This window comes from Podarcis pityusensis (genome assembly GCF_964106645.2).
Source record: "Podarcis pityusensis genome assembly, chromosome: 5".
In the NCBI taxonomy this organism is placed as follows: Eukaryota; Metazoa; Chordata; class Lepidosauria; order Squamata; family Lacertidae; genus Podarcis; species Podarcis pityusensis.
In genome coordinates, this window is record NC_138032.1 from 1,245,762 (window position 1) to 1,272,022 (window position 26,261).

Consider the following 26,261-nt stretch of genomic DNA (forward strand, 5'->3'; position numbering starts at 1 on the left):
CTAGCAGAAGCATGTTCTGGAAAACCTCCTTGAGCCTTGAGCTTGTCTTACATCTCCACAAACAGGCAGCTCGCCCTCCCCAGCCATGCCCCAAACTAGGCTTTTGCCAAATTATCTCTCATCATTTAAACGCAGAAACAACCTAGTTGCATTTTTTAATGTATTTATTTTTTTGTAGAGGGGAATGCATTAATTCATGTTGAGGGACCCCCAGGGCAAGCCGGTGCTTTCACTGGAGGAGTCTCTAGAGCAAGGCAAGGCTGACTCCTTGCGTGGGCTACACTCCCCCCCCCCATCTCTGTGAATAACACTCGGATCGCGTGTTAACATGATGGAGCCAGAGTGCATCTTCAAGACCTCTGAACACCTTCACCAGCCTAGTGCCCTCCAGATGTTTCGGTGAAGGCTGGCTGAAGCACGTCTTGTCGGAGAATCTGTTGGAAATTATGGAACAAAAACTGAAATGTGTGGGAAGGCTGTGCTTGAAAGAGAACCATGTAAGCAGGAGGAGCTGGTGGAGGAGGAAGAAGAGAAGGCTGAATGGTTGCCATTTGCTTAAAGTCTAAATGCTGCTGTGTCTTGCATCCACCGTGGCACTTTCCTCTCTGCCCCAAGCAGGTTCAGTGGTCCTGTTGTCTAGGCTCTGGTAACCTCAAGGTTAGATTACTGCAATGCATTATATGTAGGGCTGCCTCTGAAGACGGTTTGGAAACCTCAGCTAGTGCAGAATTCAGCAACCAGGTTGCACACTGGAGCAAGTCGGTTTGCGCCTATTACATCGATCCTGGTCTGACTGCACTGACTTCAAATTAGTTTCCAGGCCCAATTTGAAGTGCTGGTTTTGACCTATAAAATCTTAAATGGCTCAGGACCACAATACCTCAAGCACCACCCCTCCCCATATGAACCTACCCTGAGATCATCTTCGTGTACCCCTTCCTTGAGAGGTTCAGAGGGCGGCAACACGAGAACAGGGCCTTCTCTGCAGTGGCACCCCTTCTGTGGAATGCTCTCCCCAGGGAAGTTCGCCTGGTGCCTTCATTACACACCTTTAGGCACTAGGCAAACCATTCCTTTTTAACAAGGCCTTTGGTTTACCTTCCTGACATCCAACACACTTTTAGAAAGTGGGGTTTTTGGGGGGGTTATTGATTTTGGTTTGACTTTATATGTTGTGGTCTTGTTGTGAACTGCCCTGAGACCTCTGGGCATAGGGTGGTGTATAAGTTGTCTGAACGAATAAATAAAAGTTTCCAGGCCCTGATTTGGAAAGGGAGGAATAACATCGCTGGAGGGAGCTTAGAAATTTGATTCCGCGGCGAGGTTCTCCTTGTTGATCTTGAGGAGGGTTACCCTTCCTCTTCCCTGTCGTCTCTGAGACAGCCCTTCACCGCAAGACAAATGGATTGCAGAGAATGAGTGATGGCAGCCATTTACCTTCATTATCCGTAGTGATGTGCTCCATTTTTTCCCAGTCAAAAGTGCTTATAAATAGACTTGTTAATTGCAAGGTTTCAACGCACTGATGTGGCACCAAAGGTTTAGAAATAGTTTTCTGCCTCGACTGGCAGAGCTAGATAGGAAGGTCGCCCATCTCTCCCAGAGGAGCCAGAGATGAGACTCACCAGTTTCAGTTTACATATTTAAATTGGAGATTCCCCCACCCCTCGCATTTTGAATTCTTCAGTTGTCCATGGTCCATTCTCCAGAGGCAGCTTAAGCTGGTTTTTGGGGGTGGGGGCAGTGGGATTCCCTAGGGGCAAGGGAGTATAGACCACTTATAAAGGCCATCTCCAACTCCTCAAAAGATTCCATCAACGGTGTCTCTGAAAATTTTTACACATCACTTGGGAAGACAGGTGAACTAATTTCAGTGTTCTGGAAGGAGCAAAGATCACCAGAGTTGAAGCAATGATTCTTCAATGTCAACTTCGTTGGACTGGTCATGTTGTGCAGTTGCCTGATGATCGTCTTCCAAAGCAACTACTCTATTCTGAACTTAAAAATGGAAAGCGTAATGCTGGTGGTCAACAAAAGAGATTCAAAGACTGTCTCAAGGCAAATCTTTAAAAATGTAATATAAACACTGACAACTGGGAAACACTGGCCTGCGAGCGCTCCAGTTGGAGAACAGCCTTTTCCAAAGGTGTCGTGGACTTTGAAGACACTCGAACTCAGGACGCAAGGAAGAAATGTGCTAAGAGGAAGGCACGCTTGGCAAATCCACACCGTGATCAACTCCCGCCTGGAAACCCATGTCCCCACTGTGGAAGGACGTGTGGATCCAGAATTGGCCTCCACAGTCACTTACGGACTCATTGTTAAAACCATGTTTATGGAAGACGATCTTACTCTGCTACAAGGGATCGCCAAAGAAGGAGGAGGAGATATAGATGCCTACCAGACTTTGAAAAGCTGCCTCTGGTTCATCAGTTTTGTTGACTAAATTAAACTAAATAGTTTCAATTGGATTTTGAATAAAGGTGCAATTCATTGTTACTGTTTTGAATTTTAGGGTGTTATTATCTTCCTTAGCCGGTTGTGCAGATTGCTATTCTGTACAATGTTTTTTTGTAGGGTAGAGGGCCCTGGGGGTGAGTTGATGGAAGCTAGGGGGGTCAGTGGCCCCCCAAAGTACCACTGATTTAAAACAATGACAACGCATATATAAAAAATCGGCACGAACCCAAGGCAGAAACCAATTGGGATAAAGATTGCATTTCTTTCTTTATTTCATAAAAGTTATATACTTGTTCGAAGTCCAGCAAAAGTCCAAAACATCTGGAGAGTGCCAGGTTGACAGAGGCTGATAGGGAGCCTGAGATGTCTTGGACTGGAGCACTGGACTCAATGGCTTTCTCCTTCATCTTGCTCCTCCTAGCAATTTAAGCTAATTTCCCCTCTCTCTCTCCTTCCATCCTCCAGCTCTCTTCAATCTAATCCCCGTGGGTCTTCGTGTGGTGGCGATTCAGGGGGTGAAGGCTGGCCTTTACGTGGCCATGAACGCCGAGGGCTATCTCTACAGCTCAGTAAGTTCACAGCGTGGCTTTGACCTTGTCTCTGGGGCTGGTGGGATCGGACCAGGGTGTTTTTGTTGAGCATTCGTGGGCAGGGACAGGGCCAGATTGAGGTTTGATGAGGCCCTCAGCTCCTGAAGGTAATGGGGCTCTTTCTATGTCCAGCTGTCCTTTGTCAACAACAAATTGTTGCTGTTTTTATGTTGAATATATGCTATATGGTAATTGATGGACCTAATAGGTATCTCAAGCCATTTGCACATGCAGAATGTAGGCACCCAATATATAGAAAGGAGCAAACCAGGGATATTTGAGGGAGCAGGCTAGCAGACAGAGCCCATGACTTACATCATAGGAGCCTACAGAACACAAAACACTGTTGCTGCATGTAGGTTTTATTTTCTTTTAATCTTATATTTTGGAAATGTACATCCAGGTTTTTTTTGCCTTTAAATTTTTTTAGGGGGCCCAAGAAAGTGGGGCCCTAAGCTATAGATTGTTTAGATTATATGTAAATCCAGCAGTGGGCAGGACAAAGGCAGACACAATATTTTTAATACAGAAGATTTTTTCCCCTTCTGTGGTGTGAACGTGGGCTTCACCTAGGCTCTCCTCCTTAAAAAGAAATTAAACAAGCTCATATATGTTAAAGACATACTATATATACTGTATTGCAAAGCTGCTTGGGGTAGGGGGAAGGTGTGTCGGTGATGTCACAGGTGTTGGCCAGGGCTGCCTTTCCCTGGGTCTTCTTGCTGAAAACATGTGGAGTGGTTTGCAGAGGAGGCCAGTCGGTTAGGACAAAGGGGGCGCTGCCCCACCCACCTTGGCCTCCCCTTGTCATGCCAGCATCTGCCTGCCTTCTTCCTTACAACCAATCCTGGGTGGGGGGCAGGGGAGCACTGCCTGTCTGTATCCTCTTCCTTAGTCTCAGTGTTGACCTTGAATAACTCAGTAGGGTTGTCAGCCCCCAGGTCTGAGCTGGTGTCCCGGTTTGCCTGGTAGATGGAGGGCTTGAATAATGATGGTCGTTATGATTATTACCATCCATGGAGTTTGCAAGCTTCAGCTCAACAGGAGCTGCCTGCAAATTCTAGCAAAGACACTCCCCTCTCCCAATTAACCTCCGTCTCCAGATCAAATTATAGCATGGACACTTGGGGGGTGGGTGCGTTTGCTGTCCTCTGCTTTGCTGTCCCGTTTAACCTCCATCTGCAGGGCCCACCCCTGTGACCTCATCACCACCCACACCCATGACATCATCAGGGGTTCCCCCTAGGTTTCAGATTTGGGCCCTGAAATTTCTGGGTCTTTCTCGTTCTTGACCTGGTAACCTAAAAACATTGGAATTATTGGGCTCTGTCCGCACGGGCACCAAGCTCTGGTGAGTGTTTTTCCCCAGCTGCTCCTGGCAGAGAAGAAGGTGACATTTTTCCACCTGACCTAAGCACAAAAGGGAAGGCAGAGGCAATGTTGTATATGAGATAAAGAGCTGAGAGTTGAGCAAAAGGTCCTGCCAGCCTTATGTCACAGCTCCAGGGGAACCCTGGCAGAAGCCGCCTGGCAGTTGCCCAGACCTCGTTCCCTGGGCTTGAACCCCAAGGCCTGGCCCGACTCTGGCAGAAGATGATGTCTCAGTGACAGATCATGGTCCCGGGATGCATTTGTGGCCGGGCCGTATTCTGTATGCAGAGGAGCCACCTTGAATTAGCATATAGATTGATTATAATCTGGAGGAGTTCTGTACAGGGATCAGAACAATTGGAGCTGGTCCTTTCCAGGAAGCAACAGGAAGTGGGCACCTCAGGTGGGGGTTCTGCAAGTGCCCCTCAATGTTCAGTAGTGCGAGCACAGAAAAAGCAAAATCCCCAGTGAAACGAGATCTGTTTTTAATGAGTGCCAAGGGTGTGTTTGTCTACTGTTTCATCTCGCTCTGCCCTGCACCGAAAGCGACTTGTGAACATTTATTGTGCAAACCAGTGGCTTCCAAAATGGGTGGGATTCTTAGTGGGGTGCTAAGGGGCAGCGGGAAGTCGCTGGGGGTGCAGATGACTCTCAGACTTTGAAAAGCTGGCATCGCCAGGCCAGACGAAGTTCATCAGCCCTTGGTTTAATAGTTTTAACTGGCTTTGAATAAACTTGTAATTAACTGTTCCTCTTCTGAATTCTTTGTGTTCTGTTCTTCTTTGGTGGACCATGCAGACCACTGTTCTGAATGATGCTTTTTATAGGGTAGTGGGAACTGGGGGGGGAGGGGGATGAGTTGATGGAACCAAGGGGGCGGGAATCCACATGGTATAAATCTTATTTTTGCAGCGTGTGATGCATCCAGCATGGGGTTCTCTGTGTCTGGATGGACTGATGGAAGAAGGGTTTGTCTTGTGCCAAAATTTACCCAGATCCGATGCTCATTGTGGGGAAGGAGGTGGGATGGCAAGGGGCAGGCGTTGCAAGGTGGGAAATTGGAGCAAGGAGAGGCTTTAAATCTTCCTATTTGACGGATTCCAGCACAATTGCTTTTTAAAATGGCGTGGAAGGGCAGAGAGAGGTTAACTGCCAGGGGACTCATTTAAAATAAATAATTGATCCTTGCTGATTTATTAAATAGGACCGGTAGTTTGCTAGCGGTGTGTTCATGCTTGACTTTATTCCGCTTGATTGCTGCCTCATTAAAAGCCATCATTAAGGTGTGCCTTTCGTCCCGTCCTGCATTTGAGGTGCAAAATGCAGCTGGGAAAGATCCTGGATCTATCCTTTTGCATTGTGGGGCATCCAGCACCGTGCATGGGCACAGTCCCCTGGCATACACTTATTTAACTGCCCATCCTGCTGGATGTAAGCCTTATACCCAGAAAGGCCTTAGGTTGCCCACCCATGTAAGAAGTGGCCCATCCTGGCTGGGAGCCATTGATCGTTCTCTCTCCCCCTCCATGGATTTGTCCAATCGTCTTTGAAAGCTAGTGGTGGACCTCACTGCCTCTTGTGGGAGCCAGTTGCATACTTAGTTATGTGCCGAGTGAAGGACCTTCTCTTCTCCAGATGAAACATATGTGGCTCTTTCAACCCCTCCCTGTGGTTTTCAGACCCCCTCCCTGTCCCAACTGCCTTCCCCTGTTCATCCTCCAGTTTCTCCTTACTACAGAGTGTGGCGATCACACAGGGTCCCCGGACATTTAACAGTCTATTGATCCCTGTGCCACCACTGTGCCCGCTTCCCTGCTGCCACCAACCAGTTACTCTCAGGTAAAACACTGAGTCCAGTCAGTTGTTAAAAGTGAACAACAACAACAACAACAAAAACAAGCTTATTTTACAAACATTAACAAGTTTATGGTGTCTCAGATAATATTCCTGTCAGTATCTTAACTTTAGTTTCTTTACCAGCCTATACCTTCCTAATACGTTCTGACTGATTATCTCAACTGTGTGACTGACTCCTCTTAACAAATTTTCTCCCTCTCTCACACCAGACTAGCCCAGCCCACAGACTTATCTTCTCTGTCTCTTCTAACTCCAGACTGTCATCTCAACAACTCTAACTCCCTCAAAAAACCTCTGTGCTTAAACTTATACACTGTTAACTCTGCCCCCTGGGTTCCCATTAGTTAGTCATTTTACAATTAGTTAACCCTTTCCCTATGAACCCAGTATGATGTCACACACATAGGAGGGCAAACGCCACACAGAGGTTTTCAAGTTTTGGGGGTTCACGGCTCCCTTGACCAACTACCTTCTTTCTGTGGCATCCTGTGGGGCTCAGGAGTCCAGTTATGCCACCCCATGCCTTCAGAGCTGGCATCCCCTCACCCTTTTCGAACACCCTCCCTTGTGGAGAGTTCCTTCAGCCTCCTCTCCTCTCCTTGGGAGTCCTCTGGGCAGCCGCTGCTGCCGCCTCTGGTCTTTGAGCTGCCCCACAGAGAGGTGCCTCCTCACACTGCCCCACAGGGGCCTTGGAAGACCCCCTGGCCAGCCCCAAAGGCACCATTCGCCTGCAGCGCTTGTAGCCATGGCTGCTGCAACAAACAGCTGTGCAAGCCTTTGGGAGGCAGAGATACAAGAGGGCATCAGAGGAGGGGGGGAAGCAAAGAGGGCCCACCAGTCAAGGCACCCCAGGGTACCACGGCACACTCGTTGGAAACCACTGCCTTCCTATATGGGGTGTAGAGCTGGGCCCAGGAGCCTTTTCCAGGATTTAGGTCTCCTCCGTCCCCATCCTTTCAAAATCCGGATCTGCTTTGCCGCTGACAAGGAAGAAGAGAAGAAGAAGAGTTTGGATTTGATATCCCGCCTTTCACTCCCTTTCAGGAGTCTCAAAGCGGCTAACATTCTCCTTTCCCTTCCTCCCCCACAACAAACACTCTGTGAGGTGAGTGGGGCTGAGAGACTTCAGAGAAGTGTGACTGGCCCAAGGTCACCCAGCAGCTGCATGTGGAGGAGCGGAGACGCGAACCCGGTTTCCCAGATTACAAGACTACCGCTCTTAACCACTACACCACGCTGGCTGGAAGTCCCTCGCTGCTTAACTCTGGCTCTTCATTCCCTTTGAGTAGGCAAGGGATAATTAAATTATTTACTGGAAGTGGTTTGGAAAGCAAAGAGTGCAGTCTTCAATATTTAAAATCTCATCTCCTTGCAGCGGGGAAGGGAGTCTGCGCAGCTGATAGTTTGGGATGCAGGAGTTACAGCTTCGTGTTGCACATCAAAGCTGATTGCTAATAAAGGCAAGGAATCGTTATGCAAAAGTTGTTGAGGGTTTTTATATGTATTTTTAAAAAACTCTAAACCAGGAGTAGGCAACCTAAGGCCCAGGGGCCAGATCCGGTCCAATCGCCTTCTCAATCCGGCCCGCAGACGGTCCGGGAATCAGCGTGTTTTTACATGAGCTGAATGTGTCCTTTTATTTAAAATGCATCTCTGGGTTATTTGTGGGGCATAGGAATTCGTTCATTTCCCCCCCAAAAATATAGTCTGCCCCCCCTCCAAGGTCTGAGGGACAGTGGACTGGCTCACAGCTGAAAAAGGTTGCTGCCCCCTGTTCTAAACAGTGTTCTCTCCCCACCCCCCAATAAAACAGCTCATGTCCCTTTAGGATCATTTTAATTTCCTGTCTCAGCTTGGCCTCTTTATTCTGCTCCATCACTTTGCTGGATAATAAGCAGCCAGGAGTGGTCCCCTCCCCGTGTCTTGGCGGAGGACTCATTGCTGCCTCTCCACCTGGTACAATTTCATCTCTGTTGGTTCAAGGTCCTTGCTTGGAATTGGGCAGGAGATGCGATGTTAGCAAGCTTGGTGAGCTCCTGGGGCTTAGCACTGACAGGGTGCTATATCATAGGATTGTCGTGTGGGGAAGGGACCCCCAAAGGCCCTCCAGTCCAACCCCCTGCAATGCAGGAATCACAGCTAAAGCCTTCCTGAAAGGTGGCCACCCAACCTCTACTGAAAAACTTCCAAGGAAGGAGAGGCCACCACCTTGTGAGGGAATCTGTCCCACTGCTGAACAGCTCTCACAGCCAGAAGGTTCTTCCTGGTGTTTAGTCAGAATCTCCATTCTTGTGACTTGAGTCGTTTAGTCGAGTCCGCCTCTTTGTGACCCCCTGGACCAGAGCACGCCAGGCACTTCTGTCTTCCACTGCCTCCTGCAGTTTGGTCAAACTCATGCTGGTAGCTTCGAGAACACTGTCCCACCATCTCGTCCTCTGTCATCCCCTTCTCCTTGTGCCCTCCATCTTTCCCAACATCAGGGTCTTTTCCAGGGAGTCTTCTCTTCTCCTGAGGTGGCCAAAGTCTTGGAGCCTCAGCTTCAGGATCTGTCCTTCCAGTGAGCACTCAGGGCTGATTTCCTTCAGAATGGAGAGGTTAGATCTTCTTGCAGTCCATGGGACTCTCAAGAGTCTCCTCCAGCACCATAATTCAAAAGCATCCATTCTTCGGCGATCAGCCTTCTTTGTGGTCCAGCTCTCACTTCCATCCATCACTACTGGGAAAACCAGAGCTTGAACTATACGGACCTTAGAAGGGATGTGTATCTGTGTTTGCACTGAAAAAAATACATCCAGCCTGTTCACTGGGCCTCCAATGTGCAACATGATGAGGATTCGGATTGGCACTGAAGAACTGCAGATGGCTCTTCCCTTTTTCCTTTTTTCCTCGAGGCCCAGAGAGCCTTTGGGGTTTGGAATTGTAGTGGCCTTCTCCAGTCAGGTGCCCTCCAGATATTTTGGACTGCATCTTCCATCATCCGCAGCCAACGCCACTGTTGCTGACTGGGGCAGATGGGAACCTTAGTCCGAAACGTCTGGAAAGCACCAGGCTGGGGGAGGCTGGATTAGTGCCAGGGAGATCTAGATGTAACTGGAAGATGCGGAGCCGCTGAAACAGATGCTCCGCTCTGAGCAAGTGGGTAATTGCTGAATCCTGTTCTTGGCAGGGACGCCAGCAAGATAAATTGGGTAGAAAGCAAAGCCATAGATTCCTTCTTCCCACCTCAGGCCTGCCCATATTATGGGGAATTGACATGTCTCTGGTGTCCTAGAACTCTGGGATTTCCATTACGAGGCGGTTGATGCTCGCTGCTGAAATCGCGGCGCTTGCAAGCCGGCACGTCCTTTTGCACAGAAGCCCTGAATGATCCTGGGGTGCTCGATTTCCCACTCTAAAGAGTGACATGACACCAATTATTATTTGCGGTGATTTCCAAGCTGGACCCAGTATCACAGTTTTATCAAAGTCTCCTTTTATCAGAGGACAAATTGTGTTCCGAACTCAAGAGAATCTCCATTCAGACATCTGCATGTCAGAGTATTGTTGTGGGATTATTATTATTTTTGGGGGGTCAGTCTGGATGAACCCCTGAGTCCCTTCCCATTCTTTGGGTGCTGCACCCAGTGAGGGTTAGACTCTAACAAAGGGTTTGATGGCTGAACTAGTCAGACAAGCTTCTTTGTAAGGCAAGGACCTTAGCTGGCCACTTGGATGTCTGCATCAGCCCCCCCCCCCCCGAATGAATTGAGCTAGTTTGCAAGAGCTGCAGCTAAGTGGTGGGGCCCTCCAGACTAGGGAACGGGGCAACTTTCCTCCCGCTTGGATCCTGCTTGTGGGTTCCCCATGGGCGTCACTGTGAGAACAGGATGTTGGACTCCAAGGACAGGCCCCCTTTGGCCTGATCCAGCAAAGCCTTCCTATGTCTGAGGCCTCTTCATTGAAGGTTTGGGGCGACAGTGTCGACAACGCTCACAGATGAGAGTCTCTTGGAACGGTAACAAAGGCTCCTTTCCTCCCCTCCTGTTTACTTGGCAGGGAATAAATCTGTTTCAGAATGTTAATTGCTGCAGTGATTGTCTGTGTCGAGGGCATAAAACTCAGCAGCCTGCCAGCTATGGCATTTCCCTGTGCAATTCAGGATCCGCAGTATATTCCGAGAGGGATTTGAGAGGCAGAATGATATGCGGTAATTGTGCCACGTCTGTAAACACCGACTTTGCAATGGGAGATGTTTTTCTTTTTCTCTTTCCTTAAAGCACATGGCTGATATATGACCGGCCATTGCAAAGTGTGATGGCTTCAGGGAAGTTTTGGAAAGCAGGGAGACCCCGGAGGGGTGGCTGCGTGACAAGCGAACCAGGGCAGCTCTGGAGGGTCACAATATTGTGGGGGAAATCAGATGCCTCCGGCTCAATCGTTCAGATTTTTTTTCAAAATATTGTCCGGCCCCCCACAAGGTCTGAGGGACAGTGGATCGGCCCCCTGCTGAAAAAGTTTGCTGAAAGAGAGAGAATGGTGTAATGGTTAGAGTACTGGACTAGGATTTGGGGGAGACCAGGGTTCAGCTCCCTCCACTGGGCGACCTGGGGGGCCATTCACTGCCTCTCTCAGCCTACCTCACAGGGTTGATGTTGAGGGGGTCAAATGAGGAGGGGGAGAACCATGTACAGGCCACCTTGAGCTCCTCAGTGGGGGGAAATGGTGGGGTATAAAGGTAAAGGGACCCCTGACCATTAGGTCCAGTCGTGGCCGACTCTGGGGTTGCGGCGCTCATCTCGCTTTATTGGCCGAGGGAGCCGGCGTACAGCTTCCGGGTCATGTGGCCAGCATGACTAAGCCGCTTCTGGCGAACCAGAGCAGCGCATGGAAACGCCGTTTACCTTCCTGCCGGAGTGATACCTATTTATCTACTTGCACTTTGACGTGCTTTCCAACTGCTAGGTTGGCAGGAGCAGGGACCGAGCAACGGGAGTTCACTCCGTCGTGGGGATTCGAACCACCGACTTTCTGACCGGCAAGCCCTAGGCTCTGTGGTTTAACCCACAGCGCCACTCGCGTCCCATGGTGGGGTATAAATAGCAGTAAATAACAACAACTACTCAGGTTTATCATTTATTCATTTGATTGATTTATACCCCAGCTTTCATCTAAGGAGGTCAAGGTGGTGGGCTTGGCCTCCCCCCCCCACCCCATTTTTATCCTCATGACAACCCTGTGAGGTAGGTCAGGCTGAGGGTTCAAGTGACTGGCCCAAGTGGATTAACGTGCTCCATTTCCCGAAGCGTAACAGAGCCTCTGTTACAAATCATAACAGCCCTGTGATCTGTGGGTGAAAGGCGACATGTGAATTTACTAAAGAAGAAAAATTGCTCAGCTCAGCCAAGAGCGGAGACAGTCTTAGGCACAGTGGAATGGGCTCCACTGGGAATTCTTCAGCTGAGATCCTGGCATTTCAGGGGGTTGGGCTGGATGACCCTTGAGGTTCCCTTTGAACTCTACAGTTCCATGATTCACCACCTAAACTTTGCAAAGCAAATCAGGATGTACACCCAAGAAAGGGTTTGTCAGGAGGAGCCATCAGGTAACGGTTTGCCACAAACGGAGAGCTTGGGCTTCATTCATTCATTGAATTTATATACAGTGGTACCTCGGGTTAAGTACTTAATTCGTTCCGGAGGTCCGTTCTTAACCTGAAACTGTTCTTAACCTGAAGCACCACTTTAGCTAATGGGGCCTCCTGCTGCTGCCGTTGCGCCACCGCTGCACTATTTCTGTTCTCATCCTGAAGCAGAGTTCTTAACCCGAGGTACTATTTCTGGGTTAGCGGAGTCTGTAACCTGAAGCATCTGTAACCCGAGGTACCACTGTACCGCCCTGTACCTGGAGGTCTCAGGGCTCCTTCACCTGTGTGGGAGGTGAGCGGAAGGTGTCTTCTGCAAGCCAAGCGTTTATGCTGATCAGATTTCTTCCAGGAGAGCCGTCCTCTCAAAACAAAACTGAAGCACCCTCTCTCGATTCCTCAACATGAGTGCATGGTGCGCTGGCTTGGATGTGAGCCATTGCTGCCATTAACAAAGCAGAGAGGAGCTTTTTTCCCAGGTCCTTTCTTCCCAGCTCCATTGCAGGATGCTGGCACTGCTCCCTGCTTTGGAGGGATGCTGCTCCAGAGATATGGAGAGGCTTTCCTGAATCCCGGTCTGTTATTCCTCTCCCCCCCCCACACTGCCTCTCTCTCCAGCTCTGCCCCAGATGCTCGGTCCGTGTTAAAAGCTTTCTGGGCTGTGGAAGTCGCTCTCTTGATGGAAATGAGAGGTGACAGGGAGAAGGCAAATCTTGCTGCGTCTTCCCTGCCTCCCTCTCGAGAAAGTGGGGCTTTTCCCTTCTTGAGGGGCTGAGGGCTCCGTGCAGGATGCATTATTGATCGTGGTGCGTGGGCGTCCTGCCTCTGCCCGTATTTGCAGGAACCACCGTCTTTGAGACCCACCTGGCAATTTCAGAACCCAGAAGCAGGAACACCTCGCCGCTCCGAGATTTGTATTTTTGCATTAAAACATTCAGATTGTTCCTCGTTGAGTTTCTGAATATCTGCAGACACAAAAAGGAGAAAGCAAACGTCTTGTGCATAAAAGAACTAAAGAAAATAAAAGCCATTGGGATGGAAAAGCTCAGTCAGAAATTTAGGAAATCTCATTTCAATATTAGGAACTAAGGGTGTAAAAATAAGGACATAAGGAGAGTCTCACAGATTCTCACAACAACAACAACAACAACAACAACAACAACAACAACAACAACTATTATTAATTAATTAATTATACCCTGCCCATCTGGCTGGGTTTTCCCAGCCACTCTGGGCAGCTTCCAACAGAATATTAAAAGACAATAAAAGATCAAACATTAAAAACTTCCCTAAACAGGGTTGCCTTCAGATGTCTTCTAAAAATCAGATAGTTGTTTATTTCCTTGACATCTGATGGGAGAGTGTTCCGCAGGGCAGGCGCCGCCACCGAGAAGGCCTTCTACCTGGTTACCTGTAACTTCACTTCTCACAGTGAGGGAACCGCCAGAAGGCCCTCGGCTCTGGACCTCAGTGTCCGGGCAGAACGATGGGGTTGGAGACGCTCCTTCAGGTCTACTGGGCCGAGGCCGTTTAGGGCTTTCCAGGTCAGCACCAGCACTTTGAATTGTGCTTGGAAACGTACTGGGAGCCAACATAGGTCTTTCAGGACCAGTGTTATGTGGTCTCAGCGGCCACTCCCAGTCACCAGCCTGGCTGCCACATTCTGGATTAGTTGTAGTTTCTGTCAGGAGCTCATCCTACTCTCAAGTAGGACCCTGGCAAAGACACATGCCCGACTGGCATGTTCTCTCCCTTCTAGTCGTTCATTCGGGAGCTTCAAAAGCTTTCTTCAGCCCGAACATCACAGCGACCGATACCAACAGACACCGGCACACTTAGGGATCTGCAGAGGCTTAACAGACCTCAGCAACTCAGCATTTTGGCTAATCTACTTTATTTACATATAAACACACACGGAGCACAGCAACATGGCTCCCTCTTTCTCTAGCATCAGACTGCAAAGAGAGAAATAGTCCCAATTCATGGAACACAGTAACACAAACATCCTGTCTCCGTCACTTCCCACTCTGCGGAGTCAAAACATACACCGTCATGTGATAGACAACAATCCCATGACTGCAGTCATGGAGCAGGAATTCTAACAGTTTCCAGGTCACCTTCCAAGGTAGCCCCATGTAGAGCGCATTGCAGTAGTCTAAGCGGGAGATAACCAGAGCATGCACCACTCTGTCAAGACAGTCCATGGCCAACCAGATGCCCCCCAGTGGAAAACCAGGGCTGTGAAGGTGGCAGGACGGAGAGAAGGACCTCGCCTGAAGGTCGCTGTGCCCAGGCAGGTTCATATGGGGGGAATATGGTCCTTCACATGGCCTCAGCTTCATAAGAGAAGGAGAAGAGAGCAGCTTTGGGGAGCATCCAAGAACCAGCGAGCTCAGGGAGGCAGCTTGCTGGCTTGTGAAGCTGTATGGGTGCTTTATACTGGGGCTTTCCAAATATTTAGGGGCCACTGTCCCCTTGCTTCCATCGACATGGAAAGCTCCGTTAGAGCGTGGGGCTGCAGGTTGAGTCCTTGTATGGGACAGCTGCATATTCCTGCATTTCAGGGGTTGGACCAGATGATTCTCAGGGTCCCTTCTAATTCTGAAATTCTGCGACTCATCCCCAGTTGCCTCTACCCTGGAAAAAAAATCAGAATAGCCTCTTGCATGACCCCCCCCCCCCCCAGGAAGATAATAACACAGTGCAATTCAAAAGCATAACAATTAATTGCACGTTTATTGAAAATCCAATTAAAAGTGTTTAATTAATTCAACAAAATTGATTAACTTGCTGCAGTGATGCCACTAGAAGTCGTGGACACTCAGTGAAGCTGAATGTGGGAAGAGTCAAGGCAGCACAAAATTAAACGATGGAACTCCCTCCCTCAGGAGGCAGTGTGGTTGCAAAAGAGGAGGAGGCAAAATCGAGGGAGGAGGGGGCTATCGATGTTTGCTAGCCACAGTGGGAGGCAGCAATGCTTTGGAATCTCAGTTGCTGGAAACCACAGAGAACCACAATTTGGAAATACATAAACATTCAATAGAAAAGATAATCAGTCTTGGAGTCACAACAAAAAATTGCAAGAGTTTTCTGCACCAGAAGGGGGAAATGAGAAAACAGCTCAGATCAACTGTCATAACATTGAAGGATTTAAATCCAAGACTGGGAGCCTTTCATGTTGCAAAATACTTTTGCTTTGGTGTTTCCTACCATAAAGAAGGCTGATCGCCGAAGAATGGATGCTTTTGAATTATGGTGCTGGAGGAGACACTTGAGAGTCCCATGGGCTGCAAGAAGATCCAACCGATCCATTCTGAAGGAAATCAGCCCTGAGTGCTCACTGGAAGGACAGATCCTGAAGCTGAGGCTCCAAGACTTTGGCCACCTCATGAGAAGAGAAGACTCCCTGGAAAAGACCCTGATGTTGGGAAAGATGGAGGGCACAAGGAGAAGGGGACGACAGAGGACGAGATGGTGGGACAGTGTTCTCGAAGCTATGAACATGAGTTTGACCAAATTGCAGGAGGCAGTGGAAGACAGGAGGGCCTGGCGTGCTCTGGTCCAGGGGGTCACGAAGAGTCGGACACGACTAAATGACTAAACAACAACAACTAGAATGGGTGGTTTTGGGGGTGCTACTATTTGCAGTTGCTCTGTTGTCAGAGACAGACTGCTGCCTGGCAGGGCTTTGGGTTTTGGGAATGCCGGCTTCTGTTAAGGATGGGAGATGCATCGAGATGGTATGTCTTCTCCTCCAAAAAACTGTTGGATTCTGATCAATTCCTGGGAGAGTTTCCTTTTGCCAGTAGGGACAGTCCTGCTGAAGCCCATGGAGGAAGGTGGGCTGGGTGGCTGCTGCTATCATGAAAGCCTTCATCTTTCTCAGCCTTGAAACTATGGAGAGCCAGCAGTGGTTAGACTAGGACCTGGGAGGGACAAGAGTTCAAATCTCCACTTGGTCACGAAGCTCACTGAATGACTTTGGGGGCCGGTTGCTGCCTCTCCACCCAACCTACCTCACAGGGTTGTTGTGTGGGGACCGCCTCTCCTGGTCTGCCCTGCAGAGAACCTTAAGGTCCATGAATAATCACATTTTAGAGGTCCCGGGCCCTAAGGAAGTCAGAATATCCTCTCCCAGGGCCAGGGCCTTCTCAGTGATGGCTCCGACCTGGTGGAATGCTCTGTCCCATGAGACCAGGGCCCTGCAGGATTTAACTTCCTTCTGCAGGGCCTGTAAGACAGAGCTATTCCGCCTGGCTTTCAATTTGAACTTAGCCTGATCTTTTATTCCCCTTCCTTCCCTCCTTCTCCCCTTTAATGAAGATCACCCGCTCTGGGATCCCACAGCTAATTCTCCCCGGTCTCCTTGCTGGCCCAAAGAGGACTAATTTAGCCAGCTAGCCCTGGTGACTATCTAATGTTTATTGGATGGATTTCCCCCCTAAATTGATTTTTGAATTTATTGTTATTCACATTTTATACTGTATTTTATGTTGTTTTTTTGTTGCCTCAATTAAGTGTTTTAAATTTGTTGTTAGCCGTCCTGAGCCTGGTTTTCTGAACCGGGAAGGGCAGGGTATAAATAAAAATATTATTATTATTATTATTGGAGGGAGAACCACATACAGCACCTTGCCTTCATAAAATCATGGAACTGTAGAATTGGAAGGGACCTCCAAGAGCCATCTAGTCCAATCCCCTGCAATGCAGGAACCACAGCGAAAGAATCCCCTGGCAGGTGGCCATCTAACCTCGGTTGAAAAACCTCCAAGGAAGGAGACTCCACCACCTTCGGAGCTCACAGAATCATAGAGTTGAAAGGGACTCCAAAGGCCATCTAGTGCACCCCACCACTACTTAAATGAAGGAATCACAACTAAGAATCTCTGGCTCCTGGGGAAAATGGCCTCATAGGTCTAATGGGGAGACCTGATGGACCAAGTCTGGCACACGGACTAGAGTTCCCCCACCCCTGCTCTAACTGGGTTTGAACCCGGAGCCGCCTGCCGCTCTGTAGAGCCCTGACTCTGCTCAAGAGCGACTGTGCCCAGTTGCAAAAGCCACAAGGCCTTGGTTCCCCTTGCATCTGGTCACCTTGGTTCTGAGACTGGCCAGCCGGTCAGGTCAACGCAGATCTCTCCCCGAGACCCAAACGCCATTTGTCTGTGTTTTATATGATTGCCAGCTTCGTTTTCCGGCAGCCGCCATCAATCAGGTGCTTGGAGTAACATGTTCTAATCAGCCTTCGGCGAGTAGACCTTTTAATTGTAAAATATATTATAGGGCCTTGGTAATTACTTGCCTCTTCGTGGGCTGAGCATCAATCTTCCTCCCACACCACCTGCGACGGAAGGATGGAGAGTTCAAGTTATCCAGCCACCGGGCGCTGCAGGATTCGGATGTCCTTTCAGGGAATGGCCTGTGATCCGTCCCTGACACAATCGTGTGTCAGTGCTGGATTTGTGCAGCACATAGTTAAACCATGGGACTGTGGAACTCCCTGCCACAGGCAGCGATGCTTCTGAATGCCAGCTGCTGGAAACCGCAAGAGGAAAGAGCGTTGCCCTTGTGTTCAAATCCTGATCGCCAGCTTCCTTTTGGGGTATCTGGTTGGGCACTGTGAGAAAAGAATGCTGGACCTCCTTAGTTTGAAGCTGCCTTCTGGTCTTAGCAAACCTTGGGGGTTGGACTAGATGACCCTCAGAGTCCCTTCCAACTCTACGATTCCATGAAATTAATGGATGTGACTAACTTAGGTCCATTAATTTACAAGGCTTCTCTGAGTTCAACCCAGTGGATCATGTTTCTGATTTGTTGTGCAGCTGGGAAGCCTGATCTTCCCATTTGCACCTCCAGTCCAGGCAAACATCCGGGAGTGTGTGGGGCTGAGTGTTGTGTTTGTGGTTGTGTGCGAAGAAACCCTTTGAGAATCGCATTTATTTATTTTTACCGAGCTGCTTACTATTTTGTTTTATCTCGGAGAGGTAAAGAGCTATTAATTTTTAAAGCCCCTGAAGGAATCTTTAATAACCCTGCACTTAAACATCTTGTTCTGCCTTAAAACTGGCAGAATCATGCATCTTAAAAGTTTCCAGTATTAGTGCACTTTTCATTGGGGTTTTTTTAGGAAAAGAGGTGCTAAAATCAGCCCTGTAAAACCTGTGATTGGACAAACTAAACACATCCCGGTGGACGAGCAAAGACTCGACAAATGTCCTGGTTTTGCAGCATCAGGGTTGTGCTCTGCATATAGAGTAACAGAATTGTAGGGTTGGAAGGGGAACCCAAAGGACATCCAGCCCAGCCCCCTGCAACGCGAAAACCTTTAGTCTTCAAGATGTCACAAGGCACTTTGTTGGTTTGACTCTTTCTTTGTGCACCAAGGACCAGTCCGCTCCCCATGTTGACACCTGGGGAAGAAGTCCCCCCAATCCTGTGTCAGTGTAGTGGGAGAGGCAGTGTGGTGTAGTGGTTAGAGCATTGGACTCGGAGCTCAGAGACCAGGGTTCAAATCCCCACTCGGCCATGAAGCTCTCCCTGGGCGACCTTGGGGGCAAGTCGCTCGCTCTCAGCCCAGCCTACCTCACGGGGGTATTGTTGTGGGGATTAAAGGAGGAGGGGGTGAACCACATAGGTCACCTTGAGCTCCATGGGATATAAATGAAACAAATAAATAAAACAATTTTGGGCCCAAAGACACATCCAGAAATCTAAGAAGCTGTTGTGGGCGCTGCGAGATACTCATTTTGCCAAAGACAATCCCACTCTGGCATAAATGGTTCGGTTTCTTTTGAGTGAGAATAATAGCTTCGTGATACAGGATGATTCTCTCTGCACTGGCAGGAAAAAGAAATCAGGAACAATGTGTTAATCACTATAAATTGTTGATTCAGAGGTTTGATCTGAAATCGAGCAGGGATTTGGGTATGTTGGTGTCTCTGTCAACTTCTCTCTCTTACATCATGGAAGTTGGCTTCTATATTACAGTCATACCTTGGTTGCCGAACGCTTTGGAACTCGTACGTTTTGGCTCCCAAACGATTGAAAAGCGGAAGTGAGTGTTCCAGTTTTTGAACGATTTTCAGAGGCCGAATGTCTGGTGCAGCTTCTGGTTAACTGCAGGACGCTCCTGCAGCCCATCAGAAGCTGTGGCTTGGTTTTCGAACAGTTCCGGAAGTCAAATGAACTCCCCAAACAGATTCTGTTCGAGAACCAAGGTACAGCTGTTTGGGTGGATGTTCCATATTATGTTATTAATACTATTGCTGCAAGTTTGTCATGGCCTTTAGCTAGAACAATAAACTTATAAACTTTGAACAAGGAAAAACTGGCAATGCCCAGAATTATATTACTATTATTATTATTATTATTATTATTATTATTATTATTAGAATTTATATACCACCCTATACCTGGAGGTCTATACCCAGAATCTGCTCCCTAAAAGAAAAAAATGCCAAAAATGTCAGTCAAAAGCAAACAATAACCCCCCAAAGGATACCTGAACCCCACACTTTAAAAAAATTAGAGGCAGCAGATGTTGGCAGGCTCCCCAGGAAGGCAGGGTGCAAAGGGGTGCCATGATGGGGACCCCAGACCTTGGTCTGGCTTGAAAAATCCAGACCCAGAGGGTCTGTATCCTGAGACGGAGGGGATGTTCAAAGCATGCATCCAAGGTTGCTGCCCCTGATACTTTCAGGGAATAGTGAGCTCTTCTCACCTGGACGACAACCTAGCCCTGCTCCACATGTTCACGGTGACAATGAGCTTAGCTATTATTATTTTTGAATTATGATGCTGGAGGAGACTCTTGAGAGTCCCATGGACTGCAAGACGATCAAACCTCTCCATTCTGAAGGAAATCAGCCCTGAGTGCTCACTGGAAGGACAGATCCAGAAGCTGAGTCTCCAAGACTTTGGCTGCCTCATGAGAAGACGAGACTCCCTGGAAAAGACCCTGATGTTGGGGAAGATGGAGGGCACAAGGAGAAGGGGACGACAGAGGACGAGATGGTGGGACAGTGTTCTCGAAGCTATCAGCATGAGGGAGGCAGTGGAAGACAGGAGGGCCTGGCATGCTCTGGTCCAGGGGGGTCACGAAGAGTCAGACACGACTAAATGACTAAACAACAACAACAACAAATTATTATTTTATTTATTGCTGTTAAACCCCAGCTTTTCCTCCAAGCAGCTTAAGGTGGCGCAAGTGGTTCTTCCCCTTCTCAATCCCTGCAACAACAACCTTGTGAGGTAGGTAGGTTAGGCTGAGAGAAGGCAGCGACTGGCCCCCAAGCACATCGGTGAGCTTCATGGCTGAGTTGGGAATTTGAACCCTTGTCTCCCAGTGCCTAGTCCTCATTTAATCTGCACCACAACCCTTTGAGGGAGGCAGGTTTGTGAGGAAGCAGGACCTACTCCCAAGGGGAGCTGCATGACCAAGTGGGGATAATCGCCTCCTTGAGGAATCCTTGGGAAGCTTTTGAGAATCTGCTGGGTTCTCCAAAAATGGAAAAATGGATGGGTTGGCTCAGTTAATAAAATACAGTGGTACCTTGGTTTGCACATGTCTTGGTTTGCATACATTTTGGATTACAAACACGTCAAACCCGGAAGTGCGTGTCCTGGTTTGCAACCTTTTTTGGGATCACAACCCATTTTGGGGGGATTATGAACCAAAAAATTTTGGAGGCCCCATTGGTGAAAGCGTGCCTTGGGTTACAAGCTGTTTTGGTTTAGAAACGGACCTCCAGAACGGATTATGGTTGTAAACCAAGGTACCACTGTTAAGTAAAATAAAAGTGCAAGCGAGGATCCCTGCCGAGATATTAAACCCACAACCCCTTTTTCACCATCCTATCCTGTTTGCTGTGGTTATTGGAAAGACATAATGAACCCCGTGATAGGGAAACAGGGAGGGCTTTTTTTGCAGAGATGGTTGTGTTTCAGGGAGGGCCTTTGGGCGCTGGGGGCCATCAAAGCCAACAAATGTCTCTTTGAGTGGGTAACTGTGGAATCAGCAAGAAGAAGGTGTTGGGAGGAAAGGGACTGATTTGATCCGTCCTTTCCCTTGCGTTGAATAAATGAAGAGGCGAAATGCGTCTCTCTGGACGTTTTCTGCCCGTAGCAACTTGATAAGCTTCCTTGGCTGCCCCTTGAGCTGGACGAGGATGAACAGCCCCTCGCAAAGGATGCTATTAGAGGTTGTTCGGGCTTGTAAGAAATGGAGACCTCTCTCTGTGTGTGTCAGCACAATGCGGAGTTAACAGAGCTGTCCATCAGTCGATCCGGTAATTGCACCCAAGTTGCATGTGAGCTTTTGTGGCCCTGTTAGTTCCACAGAAAATGGGGGGGGGGGGAAGGTAACGGAAAAGATTGTTTTGCGTCTGGCTACATTTAAAGCTACAGCATCTTAAAAAGCAGAGACATCACCTTGCCAACAAAGGTCCATATAGTTCAAGCTATGGTTTTCCCAGTAGTGATGCATGGAAGTGAGAGCTGGACCATAAAGAAGGCTGATCGCTGAGGAATGGATGCTTTTGAATTCTGGTGCTCTTGAGAGTACCTCATGAGAAGAGAAGACTCCCTGGAAAAGACCCTGATGTTGGGAAATATGGAGGGCACAAGGAGAAGGGGACGACAGAGGACGAGATGGTGGGACAGTGTTCTCGAAGCTACCAGCATGAGTTTGACCAAACTGCGGGAGGCAGTGGAAGACAGAAGGGCCTGGCGTGCTCTGGTCCAGGGGGTCACGAAGAGTCAGACTAAACGACTAAACAACAACAATATTTAAAGCACTGACCCAGCTGGAGGAGAGGGCTAGGAAGGGCTATCAGCCGTGGTTGTCATGCTCTGCCTCCACAACTGGAACCCATAATGCATCAAATGCCAGTTGCTCGGAACTGCAGGAAGGGAGAGTTACTCTTGTGTTCGAATCCTGCTTGCAGGCTTCCCATAATGGGCACTGTGGTTGGCCACTGTGAGAACAGGATTCTGGACTAGATGGGCCACTGGCCTGATCCAGCATGCTCTACTTGTTAGAATTCCTGCTCCATGATTGCAGTCATGGGATTGCTGTCTATCACATGACGGTGTACGTTTTGACTCCACAGAGTGGGAAGTGACTGAGACAGGGTGTTTGTGTTCCTGTGTTCCGTGAAGGGGGACTATTGTCCTTTGTTCTTTCTCTCTTTGCTGTCTGATGCTAGAGAGAAGCAGCCATGTTGTGGTGCTCTGTGTGTGTTTATATGTAAATAAAGTAGAATAGCCAAAGTGCTGATGTTGCTGAGGTCTGTCACGCAAGCTGTGAAGACTCTGCGGATCCCTAGGTGTGCCGGTGTCTGTTGGCACCGGTCGCTGTGATGTTCAGGCAGAAGAAAGCTTTTGAAGCTCCCGAACGATCGACCAGGAGGGAGGGAACATGCCAGTCGGGCATGTGTCTCTGCCAGGGTCCTACTTGAGTGTAGGACGAGCTCCTGACACTTCTTAGGCTGGACTAGATGGCCCCCAGGAACCCTCTTCCGCTTCTTTGATTCTGGGATTGCTGGTGTGCTGTCTGGAGATGAGCTTTGCCAAAAGCAAAGATGAGAAAGGACCTTCTGACAGTAAGGGCTCTTCAGCAATGGAGCAGAGTTCCTCAGAAGGTGCTGGACCCGCCTTCATGGGAGGTTTCCAAGCCAATGTTGGGTGGCCCCCTGTCAGGGATGCTTCAGTTGAAATTCCTGCATTGCAGGGGGTTGGAATAGATGTCCCCAACTCTCCGATTCTATGATTTTATAAGGTCTCAAGACAGGCGTCCCAGTTCTGTTCTGTTGCTGAGTTAATTTTGATGAGAAAACAGCTGGATTTTTTTTTCTTCTGGTGGGCAAGGGAGAGAAAGAGAGGAGCATATGCTGTGAGCCAAGTGGTTTGTTGTTTCAGAGCAGGGACTGAAGGCCAGATGAAAGGGGCTGGCAGTGAGCTGGACGTGTTCCTGGCAGCAAACCCTCTAAAGCCGTCTTTTGAGCACCCAGTAGCAGCAGAGGAGTGTGCCTGACGATGGCAGAGCAGGAGAAAACAAGCTTGCTCCATCTTCCATGCGACGGCCCTTGAGATATTTGAAGGTGGCTCTCATATCTCCTCTCAGCCTTCTCTTTTCCAGGCTAAACATCCTCAGTTCCTTCAACCGCTCCCCACAAGGCCTTGTTTCCAGGCCCTTGATCATTCTGGTTGCCCTCTCCTGCACACCTTCCAGCTTGTCAATATCCTTCTTCAATGGAGGCATCCAGAACTGGACAAGGAATCCCGCTGGGGTCTGACAAAGGGACCTTTGGGTCCTTTCCAGTTCTACGAATCTATGATTCTGTGAAATGAACCTTTACTTTTTTCCTAGCTGGTTCAGTATTTGGAAACATTCCTTACACCTCATCAGCTGGATAACATTCTGTGACACCACAGAAGCTGAGCCAATGGCATTGGGTGATGCAATTGCCCTCTGCCAATGGCAGTCAGGAGGTTTCTGCCCCCTATTGGTCTCTACAATCTCAGCAGACGCTGTAACCTTCCAACGGAGATGTACTCCTCCATTGTCTCCCCAGACAGAAACCAACAGAAAGAACCCATGTTCCAGACATCCAAGAACTCAGCCTAGATTCCTTCCAGCCATGTTTTCCACACCATTGTCAACGAAGCATTAAAATGTACAGTGGGCAGCCTTATTAATAATGGAGCTGGAGCACGATAAATCCCCAAACTTATCTTGTTCTTCCAGAGAGATGGAATTCAGATAAGGTCAGTGGAGTGATTAATCACACCCTGTGCCAGCTGAAAATTAGGAGCCATCTAAGAGAAGGCCTTTAATTCACTGCAGATTGAATCCAGGATGGAAAGCCGATTCTGCGGGATTCACCTGGACTGGTGAGCTTTCCTGAAGGGAAGCGATTGTCTTATTGGCGACGGATTTATACTGGACCATCCACACACAATTGTGCTTTTATTTACTATTTATTAATTTCATAAAATTTATACGCCATTTGAAGTTAAATATCAAATGTACTTCAAAGTGGCTTACAAAACAGAGGGTTGGTTTCTTTTACTTTTTGCTTTTTGAGTGATGTTGTGAGCTCCAAGCACACATTGAAGGCGGGCAGGAGCTGATCAGTGAGACACGGTGATCTCGCCCGCTGACAAAGGCAACCTGTAGCGCTGAACAATACAGTGGGACCTCAGGTTAAGAACTTAATTCGTTCTGGAGGTCCGTTCTTAACCTGAAACTGTTCTTAACTTGAGATACCACTTTAGCTAATGGGGCCTCCTGCTGCCACCGCTGGAGCACCATTTCTGTTCTCATCCTGAAGCAAAGTTCTTAACCCGAGGTACTGTTTCTGGATCAGCTGAGTCTGTAACCTGAAGCGTATGTAACCTGAAGCGTCTGTAACCTGAAGAGTCTCTAACCCGAGGTACCACTGTACAAACCATTGAGAGCAATAATTTAAGACTTTTGAAAACTTAAGAAAACAGCAGAGTAAAAGCAGGTTAATACTCGTATCAGCTTTCTAAACATCTGGGTTGTCAATGTTGAGTCATTTAGTCGTGTCCAACTCTGCATGACCCCCTGGACCAGAGCACGCCAGGCACTCCTGTCTTCCACTGCCTCCCGCAGTTTGGTCAAACTCATGTTAGTAGCTTCAAGAACACTGTCCCACCATCTCATCCTCTGTCGTCCCCTTCTCCTTGTGCCCTCCATCTTTCCCAACATCAAGGTCTTTTCCAGGGAGTCTTCTCTTCTCATGACCTCATCTAAAGGTAAAGGTAAAGGGACCCCTGACCATTAGGTCCAGTCGTGACCGACTCTGGGGTTGTGGCGCTCATCTCGCTTTATTGGCCGAGGGAGCCGGCGTACAGCTTCCGGGTCATGTGGCCAACATGACTAAGCCGCTTCTGGAAAACCAGAGTAGCGCACGGAAACGCCGTTTACCTTCCCGCCGGAGCGGTACCTATTGATCTACTTGCACTTTGACATGCTTTCGAACTGCAGGAGCTGGGACTGAGCAGGGACTGAGCGGGGATTCGAACCGCCAACCTTCCGATCGGCAAGTCCTAGGCTCTGTGGTTTAACCCACAGCGCCACCCGCGTCCCTACTAAATTGATTTATTAATTGCCTTCTAAAATTCTGTCTCAAGGCAATTGTCATAGAATCAAAGAATTGTTGCTTTGGAATGGGTCCTGAGGGTCATCTAGTCCAACCCCCAACATTTCAAAGAAGACTAAAACACTCAAGGTAAAGGGCTGCTTATCCATCTGGGAGCTGAATGGGTCACAGGTGTGGAAGATGTCTCTTTGTGTGGCGGAGGGTGGCCCTCTGCCCTTAAAGAGGCAGTACTGCGTCCACTTGTTTAAATCCCCAGACTAGACCCAATGGAGTGTGGCAACTATGGAACTGCCCGCCTCAGGAGACAGGGATGGCCACCAAACTGGGCCGCTTTGAAAGAGGATTGGGCAAGTTCATGGAGGAGGAGAGGGCTATTAGCCTTGCTGGCTCTGCTCTGCCTCCACAGTCGAAAGCAGAAATGCTTCTGAATACCATTTGCTGGAAACCACAGAAGGAGAGAGCTGCTCTTGGGTTCGAATCCTGCTTGCTGGTTTCCCACAGGGGCATCTGGTTGGCCACTGTCAGAGCAGGAGGCTGGAGCAGATGGGCCACTGGACTGATCCAGCTGCCTGGCTCTTTTGGTGAATGTCCATTGCGATAACAGAACCTCCATGCCCAGGTACAGTCTACCTCTGAATGCTAGATCATGGGGAAAAACAACTTCATTCCAGCCCTGCTTGCTGGTTTCCCCCTGGGACATCTGGTTGGCTACGGGCCTGATCCAGTGTTCTTATGGGGGGGTGTTTACTTTCCTTGCTTGGCCTCCCGCCTCCCCCTTTGGATGTGCAAAGACTGTTTGGGGGGGAAGGCCTCCGGGGGGGGGGCGAATATGATGGGTGCCAAGACAGGAGCTGCTTTGATGTTTTCTCACCCTCCTCACGGAGGCCGCTGCAGTCTATGAAAATGAAATATAACCCCCCCCCCCTTCTCCCAGCCCTAGACTCCCTGGGGCGTAGTTAAGAAGGCTTTTGTATTAATGTAGCCCAGGTTTTGCTCTGTGGCCTCGGATTCCTATTATCTGTACTGACACCCGTTGTTTTATTCGCTTTTTATTCCAAGCAGAGCATGGATATTGGGGCTGCCAGGGCCTCTGGCTTCCAATGAATGCTGATGGGACTCTGGCTATTCTCTCCCTGACCTGAACAGACACAGGCTGCTAGAATTACAGAATCCTTGAGTTGGAAGGGTCCCCCAAAGGTCATCCAGCCCAACCCGCTGCAGTGGAAGGATTGCAGC

At 48.9% G+C, this 26,261-nt stretch overlaps 2 protein-coding genes across 4 annotated transcripts in view; one reads left to right on the forward strand and one right to left on the reverse strand.

Annotated features, from left to right (window-relative positions):
- Nucleotides 1–26,261, reverse strand: part of LOC308478152 (uncharacterized protein) — a 342,007-nt gene that overhangs the window by 305,328 nt on the left and 10,418 nt on the right. The gene's annotated exons all lie outside the window — the stretch shown is intronic.
- Nucleotides 1–26,261, forward strand: part of FGF12 (fibroblast growth factor 12) — a 233,531-nt gene that overhangs the window by 172,365 nt on the left and 34,905 nt on the right. For all 3 annotated transcript variants that reach the window (XM_081007543.1, XM_081007544.1, XM_081007542.1), the window contains one exon: nt 2,926–3,029. In XM_081007543.1, the coding sequence (XP_080863669.1) occupies nt 2,926–3,029 (104 nt within the window). The remainder of the gene's footprint in view (nt 1–2,925; nt 3,030–26,261) is intronic.